At 44.2% G+C, this 15,984-nt stretch overlaps 1 protein-coding gene across 3 annotated transcripts in view; it reads right to left on the bottom strand.

Annotated features, from left to right (window-relative positions):
- Positions 1-15,984, bottom strand: part of LOC137779455 (inositol polyphosphate-5-phosphatase A-like) — a 147,541-nt gene that overhangs the window by 17,667 nt on the left and 113,890 nt on the right. For all 3 annotated transcript variants that reach the window (XM_068567195.1, XM_068567194.1, XM_068567196.1), the window contains 2 exons: positions 8,336-8,431; positions 7,028-7,102 (listed from right to left, as the gene is read on the bottom strand). In XM_068567195.1, coding sequence (XP_068423296.1) covers positions 7,028-7,102; positions 8,336-8,431 — 171 coding nt within the window. The remainder of the gene's footprint in view (positions 1-7,027; positions 7,103-8,335; positions 8,432-15,984) is intronic.

Below are 15,984 nucleotides of genomic sequence, written 5' to 3' on the forward strand. Positions count from 1 at the left end.
GTTGTGTATAAGGTGTGTGTGTGTGTGTGTGTGTCAATCGCCCTGTCCTAGTGGGGGACTATCTCTCCATACTGACAGTGCATCCGCATACTCTTCATCAATCATGTCTCCTCACCCAGCTGTACTCACTCACCAGAGTGTACACACACATGTCCCCCAATTCCCGCCTCTCACAAAGCCCATAAATCATTAGTGAAAAGTGCAATTAGCGGCTTCTTGTACACATTAATTATCTGGGAGATGAACAGGTAGCCCGGGCACCTGCATGGCTGCCTCACTGAGAGACTTGACGGAGACGTTTCACGGCTACCCTGAGGACCTCACGTCACCCCCCACCCCCTCTCCCTTATAGAGAGGAAGACACCGAGATGAAGCCGGGACACGTTTGTTCCATGGTAAATTGGGCTATTACACGTTTCAAACACCCGGCGACAAATGCTGCCCGATGAAGACCTCATTCTAGACGGTGCGAGTGTGACAGCGGCTGTGCAGGCAGCTCGACGTTAATGACATTACATTGGTGTATTACAAGACGCAATGTGTTGATGGCTACATGATGAAATATGTCGGTGGACGACGCGGTGCACACGGGTAATACTCGGAAGGACGTCTTCACAAAGTGGAGGCAAGGCAGGAGGGGTGTTATATCAGCAGAAGGTAACTAAGTCTTCCATCTACACTGACATATTTATGTTGTGCATGTATGGCTGCGTATGGATTGTTTGTCTTGTTGAGTGCACATGTATAAAAAAAATTAATAAAATAAGCCAAAGTTCGGGATGTATCTTTGCCATAACACTCAGTCAGTGTGTGTGTGTGTGTGCGCGCGCGCACGTGTGTGTGATTACGTGTCAGTGGTGTAGAACAGTGGCCATTACTTGCAGGCAGAGGGGCCTTCCAGACGGAGTCTCGGCGGTTCAGGAGGGCAGATGTGCTGCATTCATCAAACTCACACTGCCGGGGTCACAGGAGAGACTCGCACACTGTGAATGAGGGATGACTGAGCAGGGGATGCAACCCCACGCTCCACTGTACACCCCATCTCGCCAGCCACCCGCTGACACCTTCCTCTATCACGTGTGTGTGTGCGTGCGTGTTGCAGCTTGACTAACATAGGAGGTTGATAGCAATAATCTTAATTTAGAGATAAAAAAATATCTGATTCATTGTGAAAATTAAACTTTTAAATACACTGCCTGACCAAAAAAAAAGTCGCCACCAAAAAAAGGTCATACACACTAATATTTCGTTGGACCGACTTTAGCTTTGATTACGGCACACATTCGCTGTGGCATCGTTTCGATAAGCTTTTGCAATGTCACAAGATTTATTTCCATCAAGTGTTGCATTAATTTCTCACCAAGATCTTGTATTGATGATGGTAGAGTCTGACCGCTGCTCAAACTCTTCTTCAGCACATCTCAAAGACTCATGTGTGAAAATGATGTCTCATGCTCTGTGAACCACTCGTTCACAATTTGAGCCAGATGAATCCTGGCATTGTCATCTTGGAACACCAGATCACAGCACTGCCCCCACAGGCTTGAACAGTAGGCGGTAGTAGTCAAATCCAGGTGGAGACTTTTCTTTTGGCCAGGCAGTGCGATATATATATATATATATATATATATATATATATATATATATATATATATATATATATATATATATATATATATATATCTGTATCTGTATCTGTATCTGTATCTATATAGATATATATCTATATAGATATAGGGCTGGGCAAAGTAGGGCTGGGCAAAATTAACTCATTAATCGCATGATTTTTCTGCGATTAATTGCGATTATGTGCCAAATTCAATAATTAAGTCAAGTTTTTCTTTCTCAGTGAGAAAAGTCCAGTCTGTGTTGTCTTGAACAAGTGCACTGAACATCTTGTGATGTGAGGAAAGTTCTCCTCTTTGAGAGAAGAGTAAAGATCCAGAAGTGATCCTGACTTAAAGTGCTCTGCTATAGTGGATCAGACCGCGGGGTCAGGAGCTTCGCGCATGTGCAATTAACTTTCAATCTGGATGCGGAGGCTGGCTGTGAGCGCGTGTGGAGCGGCTTGCGGCAGCACCGCTGCTTGTTGAGAACAGAAGCTACATGACAATACGTGCTTTCACATCAGGCTTAATTTGTCAACAATGCCTGTCGGTGAGGCTGCGGAAGCGTGCGCGCACACCTACATAAATCGCCTTCAAAGTAAAAGCAGTGTCGGCGTAATGAGTTTATGGCGTTTATCTTATTTATTTATTTTTCATGTTTGATTGACCTCACGCGAGCCGGACTGGGAGAGCCATTAGACGCCCAGGTCAGAACTACGGTGTCTGTGAGAGATTTAAAGCGATAAGCCCCTCCCAATGCAAAAAAAAAGAAAAACAAATGCAGTTAACGCATGATCAAATACTTCACGCCGTTAAAGGATTGCCAGATTAACGCTAAATTAACGCGTTAATCTGCCCAGCCCACCGTGCTACGACAATACGAGTGGTATAAATAATTATAAAACAATGGATTCCTGATTTCAAAACGCTGTATTTGCCTGATCTGTTAATGTTTCAAATGTATTTCTTTCAAAACAAGAACCCTGTAAAGGAGTGTTAAATATATATTTGGTGGCTTAGTACAGGATTTTGTGCTAAACGGTTGCTGCGGTTGAATAGTAAAACATTCCATGCTGTGTTTTTCCTCACCAGTTTTCCTTGAACTTTGATGATGATAATGATGATGATTTTTCTGCCAAGATTTCGCGGGGTGTCTCATATACATTGTCATTCCCGATCAAATCCGGCAACCTCCAATGGTAAACAGTGGAGGTAATATGGACGTGCCTTAAACTTGCATTCTCCCTGAGAAGCCAGCAGGGGGTGACTTCTCTGGTTGCAAAAATAAGTCTAATTGTATAGAAGTCTATAAGAAGGCGCATTTTCATTTTACAACTTTCACCCTTTCACAGATCGTTTTCCGTTGATAAAAAAGTATTACAATCTTTTTGGTAATCTTAGGATGTCTTACCAAAATGCCGAACAGTCTATGGGTTCGGGCTACTGGGCTAATATTGTGTATTCTGAATCCAGCATAAGAGTAGTCTACATGCTCATACTGGTATAACGTTGAATGCTCAAATTAAAAATTGACTATGTTCTACACATGTGAATCCTGTTAAGGTAAAGCAACTTAGTGTGACAGTTCAAACAGGGGATGAGCAACATATGGCTGTGTGTATCTACAAAGTGTGCCTTAAGTGAATGACAAGTCATTCATTCAAGTGAATAAAAAAAAACCCTGAAGCAACAAATTTCACACCACATTTCATCCCAGGTCAGTTAAGCATAATGCTCTGCTGCTCTGCAGGGTCAGTGGTTCTATTGGTTCAAGGCCTCATGACATTATAATGCCAGGAATAGCTTGTCAACCAGAAATGACCTTGGGAGTTGTGGTGGAGGTGGCCTGGCAATATCAGAAAGAAAAAGATGTCTGGATAAAAACTACCCTGTCATGGACTAAAATCTTTGACTGCTTGGACGATAGACGCGATCTTAAATCAGAGCAACAGTGATAGCTAAGCGGCAGGAAGTCGAAGAGATTTTTTTTTAAATTCAGAGGGCTTTGCCCTCCCCCCTACCTCCCACACACACTTCCAACTGTTCCTCTCTCTGTGATGGCAGTTTATCCACCACCTGTAATTGTGCTTTGATTTACACATTGTCAAATATCCCCTGTGACAACACCTGCTCCCATTAAAATCCATCAATAAATGTTGGGGTGAAAGGTCATTTAATTTGATTTTTACACTGCACACTTGGCTTTCATTGCGGGGGGCCATATTTTTCCTTCTTTTTATGGGATCTTCATTATTTTGTGTGGAAAAAGCGATAAACTGTCACTGCTGGGGTGTGTGGGTGGAGAGAGGGTGGGGAGGTTGGTGATTGGTGTTGAGAGGGTGACCAATCCAAACAGAAAAACAACACTACGGTGCACTGCACCTCTGAACTTTGGGAAATTGAGAAATCATTCTACAATAAGGCCACATTTTGGGCTTTTTTCCCCACTCTGACTCTGCTTTGTTAGCATAACTATGTCATGTCTGTAAAAAACATAATATATGGCAGTAAATAAAGCATAGATTATAGTCGCCGCAGTGAAGCCAACATCAGTGTGCCAGAAAATTACAAAATTATGGTCTCGCATCGCTAAGGCTTTGCAAGTGGTCATGCACCTCTGAAGTATGCACGCGCCATCAGAGCTTCTGCAACGCATATAAAAGCTCTAATAACACAGAAACACAGAATGTGTACTAAATTTGGAGTAAATGTATACTCAGCCTCCGTTTCTTCATAACGCAATTAATACTTGATTTCTTTCTTTTAAAGGCTTGTACAAAGGCGATACAGTAGTCAATGAATATGACACAGATTTATCAAGCATCGCGTCGAGCAGCGCGTCGAGCAGCGCGTCGAGCAGCGCGTCGAGCAGCGCGTCGAGCAGCGCGTCGAGCAGCGCGTCGAGCAGCGCGTCGACTCGTCTGCACCTCTGCGGAAGCTCAAGCCGCGATGCCAAACTTGAGTATTAACAGAGCGTAAGGCCTCCACCTCGCGTATACTATCTATTCTAAGAAGGGTAAGTAAGCAGTCAACACTTTGTGAACCATTCCAAAGAGAGAAAGAGACAAAACCATGGGACACTATGCAGCATCAGTTTATATAAATCCTACAAGGTCCAATTTAATTCAGCATATGCTTCTGTAAGAGATTTGACAGGAAAAAAAATGCTGGAGCGGCATTTGTTCTTTATTCTTCGATGTCGTCTCAGGGGCTTTTGAGTTATGCTGAAGACTACGCCGCCAGCATGACAAGGAGAGGCAGGCCAGACAGGAAAGGTTCATCACTTGCTACAGCCAGTACACAAACTCGCTTCTCCTTCTCTTGCCCCACCCCCTCCCCCCACACACCCTCCCACCGACACCACACTGATAAAGTCACAATAAAGAGATACTGAAACAAAATCGATAGGGACGGAGCAGCCCCCTCCTCGACGGATGTGTGCTCCAGGAGAGGAAAGGAACGCTGCAGATCTACAGACGTACAGCACAGAACACAACACGCTTACACACAGACACACACACACGTGCAACACACTCCTCCCATCCCTCCTTACCAAAGCAAGGCACCGCGGTGCCCCTTGACGCCACAAGCGCCTGGAAAATGTAATCTTCCCAAATACTCATCAGGGCTCTCCATCGTCCCGCCGCGACAGCGCCGGGGATAATTAATTATACAATTTCGATGGGAATATCGACTAAACAAACCTATTAATCATAGCAAAAGTCAATAGGCATGGACACATTCAATCATGTCCCGGCCAATGATTACTCCTCTCAAAATACAATAATTATTTTCAAGAGCTGCCTCGAATTAAATTCCTGTCAAGCCGGTACAAGTCTTGCAGTTGATGAAGGATGCAATGGATTTTTTTTCCCCAGTGGAGGAGTGTGAGGAGGAACATTTATCCTTTTGGAAAGGTAGTTTGTTTTATAAGAATCATAACATGGTGTGTTTAACTCGACCGTGACCATCAGATTATCTCTGATGCCCCCATTATGTCATCTATCTTGTCAGGCTTGGTGAGGAGGAAGTTGGGGCGAGGGAGGGGGGCTTCAGTCTCTTACAGCTACACTTCCTGCACATTTCTCACAGTTTCGCTACCCAGAAGGCAAAGGCCGTCTGGGTAGCGAAACTACCCAATGAACACTCAGGAAATCTCTAAGGACCTACCCACCCACCTGAAAACTGTTCTTGAAAAGACAAAATTGAAACTGAAACATGCACTTTGTGTTAAAATAGTATTTGTTTTCTTCTTTTTAGTAAATATTTTTAAATATATTGTAAATATTTAGTTTAAAAACAAAAAACTTTGGAATATAAATGTTTCATTTGCACACACCTAATGCAGCTTGGTCTGTAGTATGAAGTAATTTCTCAGTCTCATTTTATCTCAGTCTCTCTGTCATTTTGTTAGCAAAAATGTGGTAATAGACATTTACATGTATCTACCATTCTTGTTCATATATTACACTGCTTTTGTAACTAGAAAACCAATTCCCATTACCAAAACAGTTGATCCACATGAGAAACAGGTACGTTTTCACAAGAGAATGAAGAATTTAAAAATCAAGAATTACATTTGTTTTTAGCTTGCATATATCTCATTTGCAACTGCATTTAAAAGGTGAATTTAAGAAATTATGTCAAATTGAGAAAAAGGCCTAGGAGCCAGAAGAGTTAAATAGCTGACTGATGTCCCACCGTGCTGATTAAATGCTCTTCATTCTGAAAAAATTATCAGAAGATAACATGTATCCACAACACGGATAAGGATGATTTCTAGCTCGAAAAGAACACGGTTTCAGATTTGTAGTTCAACCAGCTAAAGTTGTGCATCCAAGCGTCCCTAAACCCACATTAAAACACTGGATTCTGGGTAAGCTTTGTGTAACTTTAGCGCAGTGCTGGAAAACGCTCAACACAGTTATTGGGCGACATTGTGTTACAGTGCAGGAAACTTTCCATCGTCTTAAAAAGGGACAGTTCACCACCTTTTATTATGGATGTCCAATCAGTGCCCATAGTAAGTTTGTCGATGTGTGAATACTATTCCAATTGAATACATTTTACTGTTAAGCCCAACAACATTAATAAACTCTAAGGCTCCCGACAAGTGACTTCACAGTCTATTTTGTTGGCGTGTGCTTTGTGAGTGTTTTTTTTTGTTTTTACACGGTCTCACTTTGAACTACTTAATGTAATGTACAGCCATATAAAAGTAGAACTATTTCCACTCTGCCCCTCTCCCAGATAATCAATTTCAAAAATCGTAAATGGCAGCTGTAGTCAGTATACATTGGATAAAGAAGATCCCCTACAGCTGATGAAGTGAATCTAAATGTATAATGAACAACGGGAAGTAGAGAAATGGGAGAGCAGATTGATATAAAAATGGTTAGGAAGTAAAGGGTGTGACTTACCGAGGTCCCATTGTTTTCCCGGAACACGTCCTGGTGTACATAATTAAAAAGCTTCTTTTCAAGTTGAAGAACAACCTGAATCGTCGGCGAGAGAGAAAAGGCGCTCTGATTAAAACCAATGCTAATGTGAACTGCACTTTGTAATTAAAGCACTAATGAACAGCAGTGTGCTGCAGCAGCGGACAGTGCTGGACGTTCTACACGTGTCTCACTGAGGCATCATGCCACTTTACAATGCGTGTTAACACAACCTGTGATAACTCAGGTTGAGGTGTATGATGAATATAGAACAAGAAAAGTAATAAGTATTTGAGGGTTTAATTACAAGTGCAATTTTCCCTCCCCAACATGCAGCATGGATGCATCATTGCAATCCTGCAGGCGCCTGGTCATTCTGCAGCCAAATCAATTCAGTTTGATGGAATCGTCACAATCAATAGATTAGCACGCAAATCATTCACATTAACTTCAACTCTTAGATGCACGTTCTTACAGCTTAGTTAATAGGTGTTTCATATAGCGCTCCACAGTTAAACAAAAGAAAAAACTGCAAAGGTGCAAATATATTTCTTGTATATGTTGCGTGAGCTAGAAAACAATCTTGCTCACATGATAGTAAGCTAGCTTGATCAATATTTGTTATAATTCTTCTTTATTGAACGGCATGATAAAAATGACGACAGAGTACAAAGAAAATATAGAGAAGCTCTGAAATCTGCTGTGACTGACTCGCGCCAGCATGTGTCTCTGCTTGCTAATGAGTTTGCTAGCAAGCCCGCGTGGTCTCTTTGTCATAAGTTGCAACCACAGCTTATTTCACGCAGGTGAATTTTCTGGTGCGACAAGGCAGTTTTTAACTTAAGTTTGAAAAAAAAGTGTCAGGATGACAATGTGGTTTTAATGCAGTCCTAAATGTTTTATTGAAATTTCGTTATAACAAGTTAGTGATGTCACAAATATTATTTTTATTGTCTTAGATAGTCCAAACATACGAGTATGAACAACTCCCTCCTAAATCCCACAAAAATAGTATAAAGTGTGGACAATCAATGAAGAGAGATGTTATCGATGACAAAGATCACTCTGGGGAATGTTCTGAGTATATAGGTACATTTTCTGTTTCACGACTGAGAACACCACATTCATTGTCAAATGCGCAGCTCTTGTCTCATCGGACATCATCCGATGACATCACAAATTTGAGACATATTTGCTCACAGATATTATTTGGGCTTTCCTATGCCACGGAAATAACATATTATAAATCTAAATATAAGTGGTGTTCTTCTTTAATGACTTATAGCTCACCTTTCGGTCATTGTCACTCTCTCGAAATATTAGCTTGTCGACTTCATTGGTGTCGGTGGCTCTGACTGTCTGCATGGTGGCAGTGGAGCAGAGACTCTGGAGGTGAGAGGAGGAGAGTGAGTGATCAGACAAATGCAAAGAAGAAAAGAGGGTTATAGGCAATCCTGTTGGGGGCACTGGTTCATCAGGGAAAAAAGATTGTTAGCATGGAAACCACGTTTTATATTTATTTTACTTTTTATACCCACATATTCACAGTTTTAGAAGTAGAGCCCAACACCATGCACATTTTTTTTTAATTATTTAAAAAGAAATATCCTACAAAAGGAGGGACAGTGAGGTGATCACTATCCCTCCTCTTGATCCGGCTCTATGTACTGACCACAAGGACTGTGTGCATGGTTAAATTCCCCTTTGTGGACTCTTTTAACAATTAGTTAAACATTCGACCATCTGTGTTTGAAGACAGTTGAATGAGGTAATCCCTCAGCCAGCGGTTCCCATAGCACACGGCAGAGACCGGGTGACCTGATTGAAATTCAAAGCACAGATTAGATAATCGGGTCAAGCCAATATAGCGGGGCAGCAAAAAGGGACCCTTTAGACCGAAATGTCACAAATCAGTCCACTTCGGCCACGAAGAAACGGCACACCAGATTAGAACACACATCGAACCCTGAGAGAAAGTGGAACAACTCTCTGCAGCCCCCTAACCTCCCCACCAGTGCCTCAACCCCATTCCTTCACTCCCCCACCCACCCCCCTCTCCCCAAAAGCAACTTTCTAAAGCCCTAACAAATCGCTCCATCTTTCACTCATTTAGGCCATCCAAATGCAGGGTCAATATGGTCCCCTGGCAGCCAAATGCTAATGCGCTTAAGTGCGCTTAAGCAGCTTTGTGCGATGAATAGGCCAAACAAGGAGCTGGTGAGAAGGGCAAGAGACACTTTCCCTGTCAAAAAGTCATTGTAGCCTAAACTAGCAAAGACAATCACAAACAATCACAAACAGTTTTTGTCATCTCCGATTAGTGCCAACTGCACCATTTTTGTTTTGTTTCGTTTAATACAATATTTCATTAATAATTTTGTTTATTAATAAAAAACTACAACCTTTATTGATGGTGATGTGAAGGATGTGATTTTGAAATATTACTTTAAAAAAACAAAACTTTTTCAAATGGACCTTATTGTTTAGCGATTCTGCGAGCGTAAGGGTCTTGTGATTCTTCCAAGCGAGCGCGCCCCTTCTGTAGGCCTGCAAATCCAAAAGTCAGTCAGGCAGAACTCCTTGGCCACTTCCACAGCTAATGCTGAGAACAGAAGCTGATGCAGCTTTGGCACAAAAAGCATCAAAACAGCATTGAAACCCGGTCGTGAATGTGTCTTCTGGATTGAGCAGTGGTTAATATGTACAAGGGATGTGAGCAGATAGACATATGGTAAATGGCTGTAATTGTATAGCACTTCTTTAATAATCTTCTGACCACTCAAAGTGCTTTTAACACCACTTGACATCATTCACCCATGCACTCGCATGGGTCAGGAGTGCCATCAGGAGTAACTAGTATTCATACACAGAGTGGGCACAGTGTGAGTAATTTAGGGCAAGTATCTTTCCTTCCATTTATATTTCAAGCCAGCTTAAGTTGACAAGCGTATCCCCGTTGGTGCCGGACAGAGCTTTGGGTGCCCTGGGCTGGACTCTGGACCGGCGCTGGATGCCGTGGCTGATTGATCCATTCATCAGCGCATCGACTGACCGATCAGTGTGTTGGCTGATTGCACCCGATTGATCACAGCTACCCTACTATCGTCCTTTGTGAGAAACATCCCCCTCATACAACACACACACACACACACACACACACACACACACACACACACACACCCCTACCTCTCAGCCCAGTGCCTCAGTCATAAGATCTGCACATCACAACAAATAATTAGAACCTCATGCCGTCACTTAGGACCACATTAAAGTCTCCTCCTCGCTCCCAGTATAGCCCAGGTGCTTGTGCCAAAACCTGCGCGGATCTCTTCCCTCTTTCTTGCCCCAACGCACATTACACACGGACGAGCTCTCACTGACCACCCCGAAAGATATTATCCTGATTCATTTGGCTGCAATCGGCTCCTTATTCAATGACAATTAGGGTTTAGTGCAACCGATCGATGGGAAAGAGCAGCCAGGAGCCGCGGCTGTGGTCCTGGGGACAGTGGGGATGTCTTCACTCCTCTGGGCTCTTCAACTGATCCTGGGAAGTGACTTGGCATCACATCTCTGCATTATGGGTCACAGGTCAACACTGAGTGTTTGTGGAAGGGCAGGGGCCCGGAGGGTTGGGGGGGCGGGGGGAAGGGGGAGAGAGAGGTTGCAGAGGAAGGCGCTGCCTTTGTGCATCAATGGAGGATAATCTCATGACTGTCGAAGGAGGAAGCGGCTGTTTAAAAGGAGCTCTCTATTCCAGCTGCTCTCCTTAGAAGAGAGGTTAAAGCAATCTGTCCCACTTCAAAAAGCAAAGACACACACACACACACATTCAGGCCTTCTGTCTTCGGGCCCACCAACAGATGGAGGCGATCCACTGTGCCTAACTTAAAACACTGAGAGACCCGCACACCGAGACATTCGTGACAAAGCATATCGCACACAAGGGCGTTTTACATGTCAACAGATTAATGGGACAGACCAACAGGGAAAGAACATTCAATTACATTGATAACAAAATATTGAATATATTAAAAGCAATAAAACTCTCTGATGATTCTTGTTAACATTATTGTTTCTTGAAAACGGCGCTAAAAATACGGATATGGTTATTCTTGTTAGTTGTGTTTATTAGTTTAACCATTTCTTTTTATTGCAAATGTTCTCTCAGAGGGAGACAGCGAAGGCAAGAAAGCAGCACAAAATCACAATTAAAAAACAAAACAGCAAAAAAAAAATGTTCAAAAGATTTACAGGCTTAAAAAAAACAGCTTAAGATATAACTTTAAACACAGATCATAAATATAAAGTTGTATTCAACAAGGTTTCACCAGTTTCCTAACTGGCCACTGTATTCTGCAGCAGACATTACTTAAACAGGACTAATTTGGCATTCGTTGGGGACTATTTTTAGCCGCAGATTGATACACATTTGGCGATCCAGTGAGTATGTACCACAGCAGCAGAACGGTGTGCGTGGGATTGAGTCAACATAAACTGCAGTGTGTGTTTATTGTAATGAAAGAACATAGTGCAACAGTGTGATTCATGGAGGTGTTTCTGGAAAACAATGGAGCTCTATGGCACGGAGGAAAAAACATATTAGATTTCAAATACATACAAAATACATTTTAAAAGTGTATTTGTTGACTCGCAACTCTTTTTCCTGTGTATTAAACAGCATATATTATTATTGCAATTGGGTATTGGCTGTATATTGCAGATCCAGCCACATGACATCATGTTTGACTTAATATCTAACTGTTGACTACATAGATATGTATTTGTTTTATGAGGTGCGGTACTTGTCTTGTTAGTAGTTGTCTCGATTGTTTTTCAATGCAATCAGAACTTCGAGTGAACGAGTCTCAGAAATATGTCACACACCCTGGTGCCAGCCAGTAGACAACTCCTCTGGGGTTTACGGTCCTCCCTCCCTCACCCCAATCCCATGCAATGATTCACACTAAACTGTCATCACACCAATGTAATAATCCAATGAGTGCATTTAGAACTCGGCGATTAAACCCCAATTAGGTGGCGAGTGTGAGACTGTGTGGAGAGAGAGAGAGAGAGAGAGAGAGAGAGAGAGAGAGAGAGAGAGAGAGAGATGGGAGGGTGAGGGGGAGACAATGAGTGGACAATGAGCTAACTATTCATTCTTCATTATCAGAGGCAGGGGACAGGGGCGCCCCTTTGTGTCAACGGGGGCAGTGGCATTGTCAGATCGCGCCATTATTTTCCGCACTGCCAACCGAGCTAAGGTGTGCCAGCGGGGGTTGACAGGTTCAGCGCAGATTGCTCGCCGCTCCAATCACGTCTCTCCCCCGTTCGCCAATCGTACATCACGCTCCAACCCCCGGACGTGCGATTGCTCGAGGCAGACGGGCAGGGGCACCCACTGGAGGCAACAACAAACTCAGCTGCCTGACCTCCTGCCAAGCACTACGTTGTGGGGGAGGTGGGTAAGTAAATCAGGCGTGACCCTCCTTGCCCGATCTGACTGGACGCAAGCCAGAGTTATCCACTCCTCTCTCGCTGTGGCTGGCTAATTTAATGCCTCCAAACACCGTGGATTCATCATGGAGGAGGAGGTGAGAATGGACGCATTATTGCCTCGTGAAGTTACCCTGCGCGTGAACCACTGGTCAACAGTTGACCCCGTAGACCCGGCCTGTGTCCCCCCTAAAAAGCAAGTGAAGCAACACACAAACCCCCTCGCCCTTTTCCATGAACTCGGCCAATCTGAGTGAGAGGCACGGCGAGGAATTTTGACAACGATGGCTGCACGTCGTAGGGGGTCTCACTACTAGCCACGCCCTCGGCAAAAATTTTTTAAACGAGCTAGGAGAGGTAAGAGGGGTGTGCAAGGTAGCGATAATGAGCCCTATTTATCTTGCACATTAGAACATCTGGGAAACTTCTCTAAAAACAATGGTGCGCTTTGAGGGGCCGCCATTCTGGCCTTTACCTTCAGAAAGCGGCATTTGTCTCATCGGAATGGGTAATGGACAGGCCACAAATCATTCAGGACAACAGGACGAAGGGTTGTGTGTGTGAGAGAGAAACTGAATGTACGTGTATGTTTTGTGTGATTGTGTGTGTGAGTGATATTGTGTGTGTGTGTGTGTGTGTGTGTGTGTGTTCCCCCCTGGTATTTAACTTCTCTGCTGGCCCATTCTGCAGGGCCCCGCAGGACAAATTGCCTTGCATGGTTGTCTTTGAGAGGCAGTGCAGCGCGCAGAGAAAGGGACAGGGCTGAAACACAGGGAACAGGCCTATAAAAATTCATCACTTTGACCCCGACGACCTCCCACTACTGGGGGGTTGCACAGGCACACACACACACAATCGAAGATGCACAAGCACGCCCCTTTGCCCGCCCACCCACCCGAACTGTGAGTGAATGTTCCGAAATAAAACATTTAGAAGTAAAGATTCATACTAATGCACAGTAAGTTAAATAAGGCCAGTCAAGCCACAGAAATGTACTAAGCTCCCTGATCTCTTTCTCTCACACTCTACACACTAGCAGGCATAATGGCTGTGGCAAAAAAACAAAAAAAACAACATCTACAAAAAAAAGAAACAGCCTTTTACGCAGAAAAAAGGCCACCAGATGCTTCATTGTGACTGTGTCTCTGTGTAAAGCGGCAGCAGTAAAAGGAGGGTGGGTTTTCCTGAGGCGCATTAGTCCTACTGAGAGGAGGACATTGTCTCAAGCCGGGCTCTTGACACATTACTGCCACCTGTACAAAGAAAACCTAACGGGAGATTTAATCTGAAGAGACCTCCCCTGCCACTTTCAGTCAGCACTTTGAAACCAACCGCGGCAGATGTCCGCTAGACTGTTTAACGCGCCGACTTCCCCCAAACCCCTCGAACAAGGCCATGCATGCTTAAATTGCCCAATAATTTAATGTTAATGTGGCATTTGAATGTTAATTGTGTTTTTGGAGAAAAAAAAGGTGGTGGGGGGGCTTTTTGATCTGAAGGGTCAGCGCTGCAGCCATTCATGTTTTCTTTTTAACACTTAAAAAGAGCATTTGTCCCGTTAACGAGGAATCAAACTCCCATCCAGCAATGAAGCAATCATCAGGGCGCGTTCCAATACGGCCAACGGGAGAGCTATGGAGCATAAACACTTCCCAGACACCAGGAAACACTGCACTCTCATTGCATTCACCTCATTCTACTGCAGCTGTGGATTGGAATCAATTAAAGGAAACAGGCAGCAAGGTAATTTGTCGCTGCCAAGTCGATCACAGTGTATCGAGGACCCAATTGGAGATCGGTGATTAGTAGCGGCCCAATAGGAGCCCGTCAAGTTCATTACTTCGCGTCTGATAGAGATCAGGACCAAACAATTAATGAAAGTCTATTTCTGTCCTCGGTGAGCACCGTCAACAAGAATACAAACACTACAAACATGCAACCTGGCGAGACAATAATCCCATCAGTGGTGACATGATTGTGGCAAAGATGAATCCATTCGTTGTCAATAATTTGACTATTCAATCCTCCATGACAGCAAACTGAAATACTTTCAGATGTGGACAAAATTAGACATCCAAAGACGTTGTCTTCAACTTTCTGATCAATGTCTTTCCAACATTTCGTAAACGCAACGACTAAATAACTAAAGAATCAAGAAAAACAGACAAAGGTAATGAGGATTGCTAGCTGCGGCCTTAATTGTGACATTTTATCTTTGCTAGTGCTACTACCAAAACAGTTGACAACCAGCCACTCTCCTCGCAGGGCTCGCTGGGAGGACAAGGCCCTGGCGAGGCACAAAAAACCCTCCTCGCCACACAAAGAACGTTGATTAATTTGAAGCACCTCCCTTTAATTTGTTTGCACCATCTCATCGAAATGAGGTGCTTGTTCGCGAGGGTGAGAGAAAGGTGTTATTCAATTGAGGAAAGGGGAACATTAGCATTAGCATTAACATTAGCATTGAAGGCAAACACAGAGAGAGAGAGAGAGAGAGAGAGAGAGAGAGAGAGAGAGAGAGAGAGAGAGAGAGAGAGAGAGAGAGAGAGAGAGAGAGAAGGGCTTCCTGACACCCCACCGCAGGGCGCTAGGCAACCATCTAGTGGGTGGGCTTTGTGATACATTTTACCAATTTTTCATGCCCATCCCTCTTGATGTGACCCCACTCAGGGCCTTTTATGCCCCTGACAGCTCTGCGCAGGAAAACATGCTGCCGCTCTGATAGCATGAAATCGTGAACAAAGACCCCCAGGGAGAGGAGAAGGGGGCCACCGAGGCACGCCGTACTCCAGTCCCGCCTGGCTCCGGACACAAACAGATGTTAGGCCAGCCCCGGCTCTCTCTGATACCCCCCCACCCGTGAAAGAGGAGGGCCCCCCTCTTCTCCTGTCTGAGGAATGGGCCCGGGATGCATTGTTTTGGGCCTCCTCTAAGACAAAAAGTGGAGCCACTCCTTCTGAAAAGGGCCTGGCAATATGGCCGTCGCAGATAAATCACATAAGGAAGGGGAGTGAGTAAGAGAGAAGCCCATGAATGCTCAATGCGGCCCTTAATGGGCCCCCCTCTTAAATATGATGGGATAGTTGCACTGCGATGTGAATGGAGCCTTTTGGAGACGACTTTTCATGTCAGAAGGGCAGAGTTGTTTAAAAAGCATGTGGTGCCAAACACCGGGTTTACAGCTGAGTTACAATGAACCACTCTGGAGGAGCGTTACTCTGCCACCGAAGGCAAGAGATCTGCACCGGGGAAACCTGCCGGCCGAGTCGTTCAAATAATCTCAGCTCCTTCCACTCATCATCGCCTTACCAATTGTCCTTTTTTCCTCTGGCAACAGACTGAGCCAACCAACGAGCACCGCAAGCTGTAACCCCCAAACATGTTGAATAGGGCTGTGTGAGATTCGGCCGCTCTCACAGAGACGGATTCTTTGCACACGCATT

The sequence above is a fragment of the Clinocottus analis genome, unplaced genomic scaffold (assembly GCF_023055335.1).
Source record: "Clinocottus analis isolate CAN_PGR_092001 unplaced genomic scaffold, fCliAna1.0.p SCAF_8, whole genome shotgun sequence".
In the NCBI taxonomy this organism is placed as follows: Eukaryota; Metazoa; Chordata; class Actinopteri; order Perciformes; family Cottidae; genus Clinocottus; species Clinocottus analis.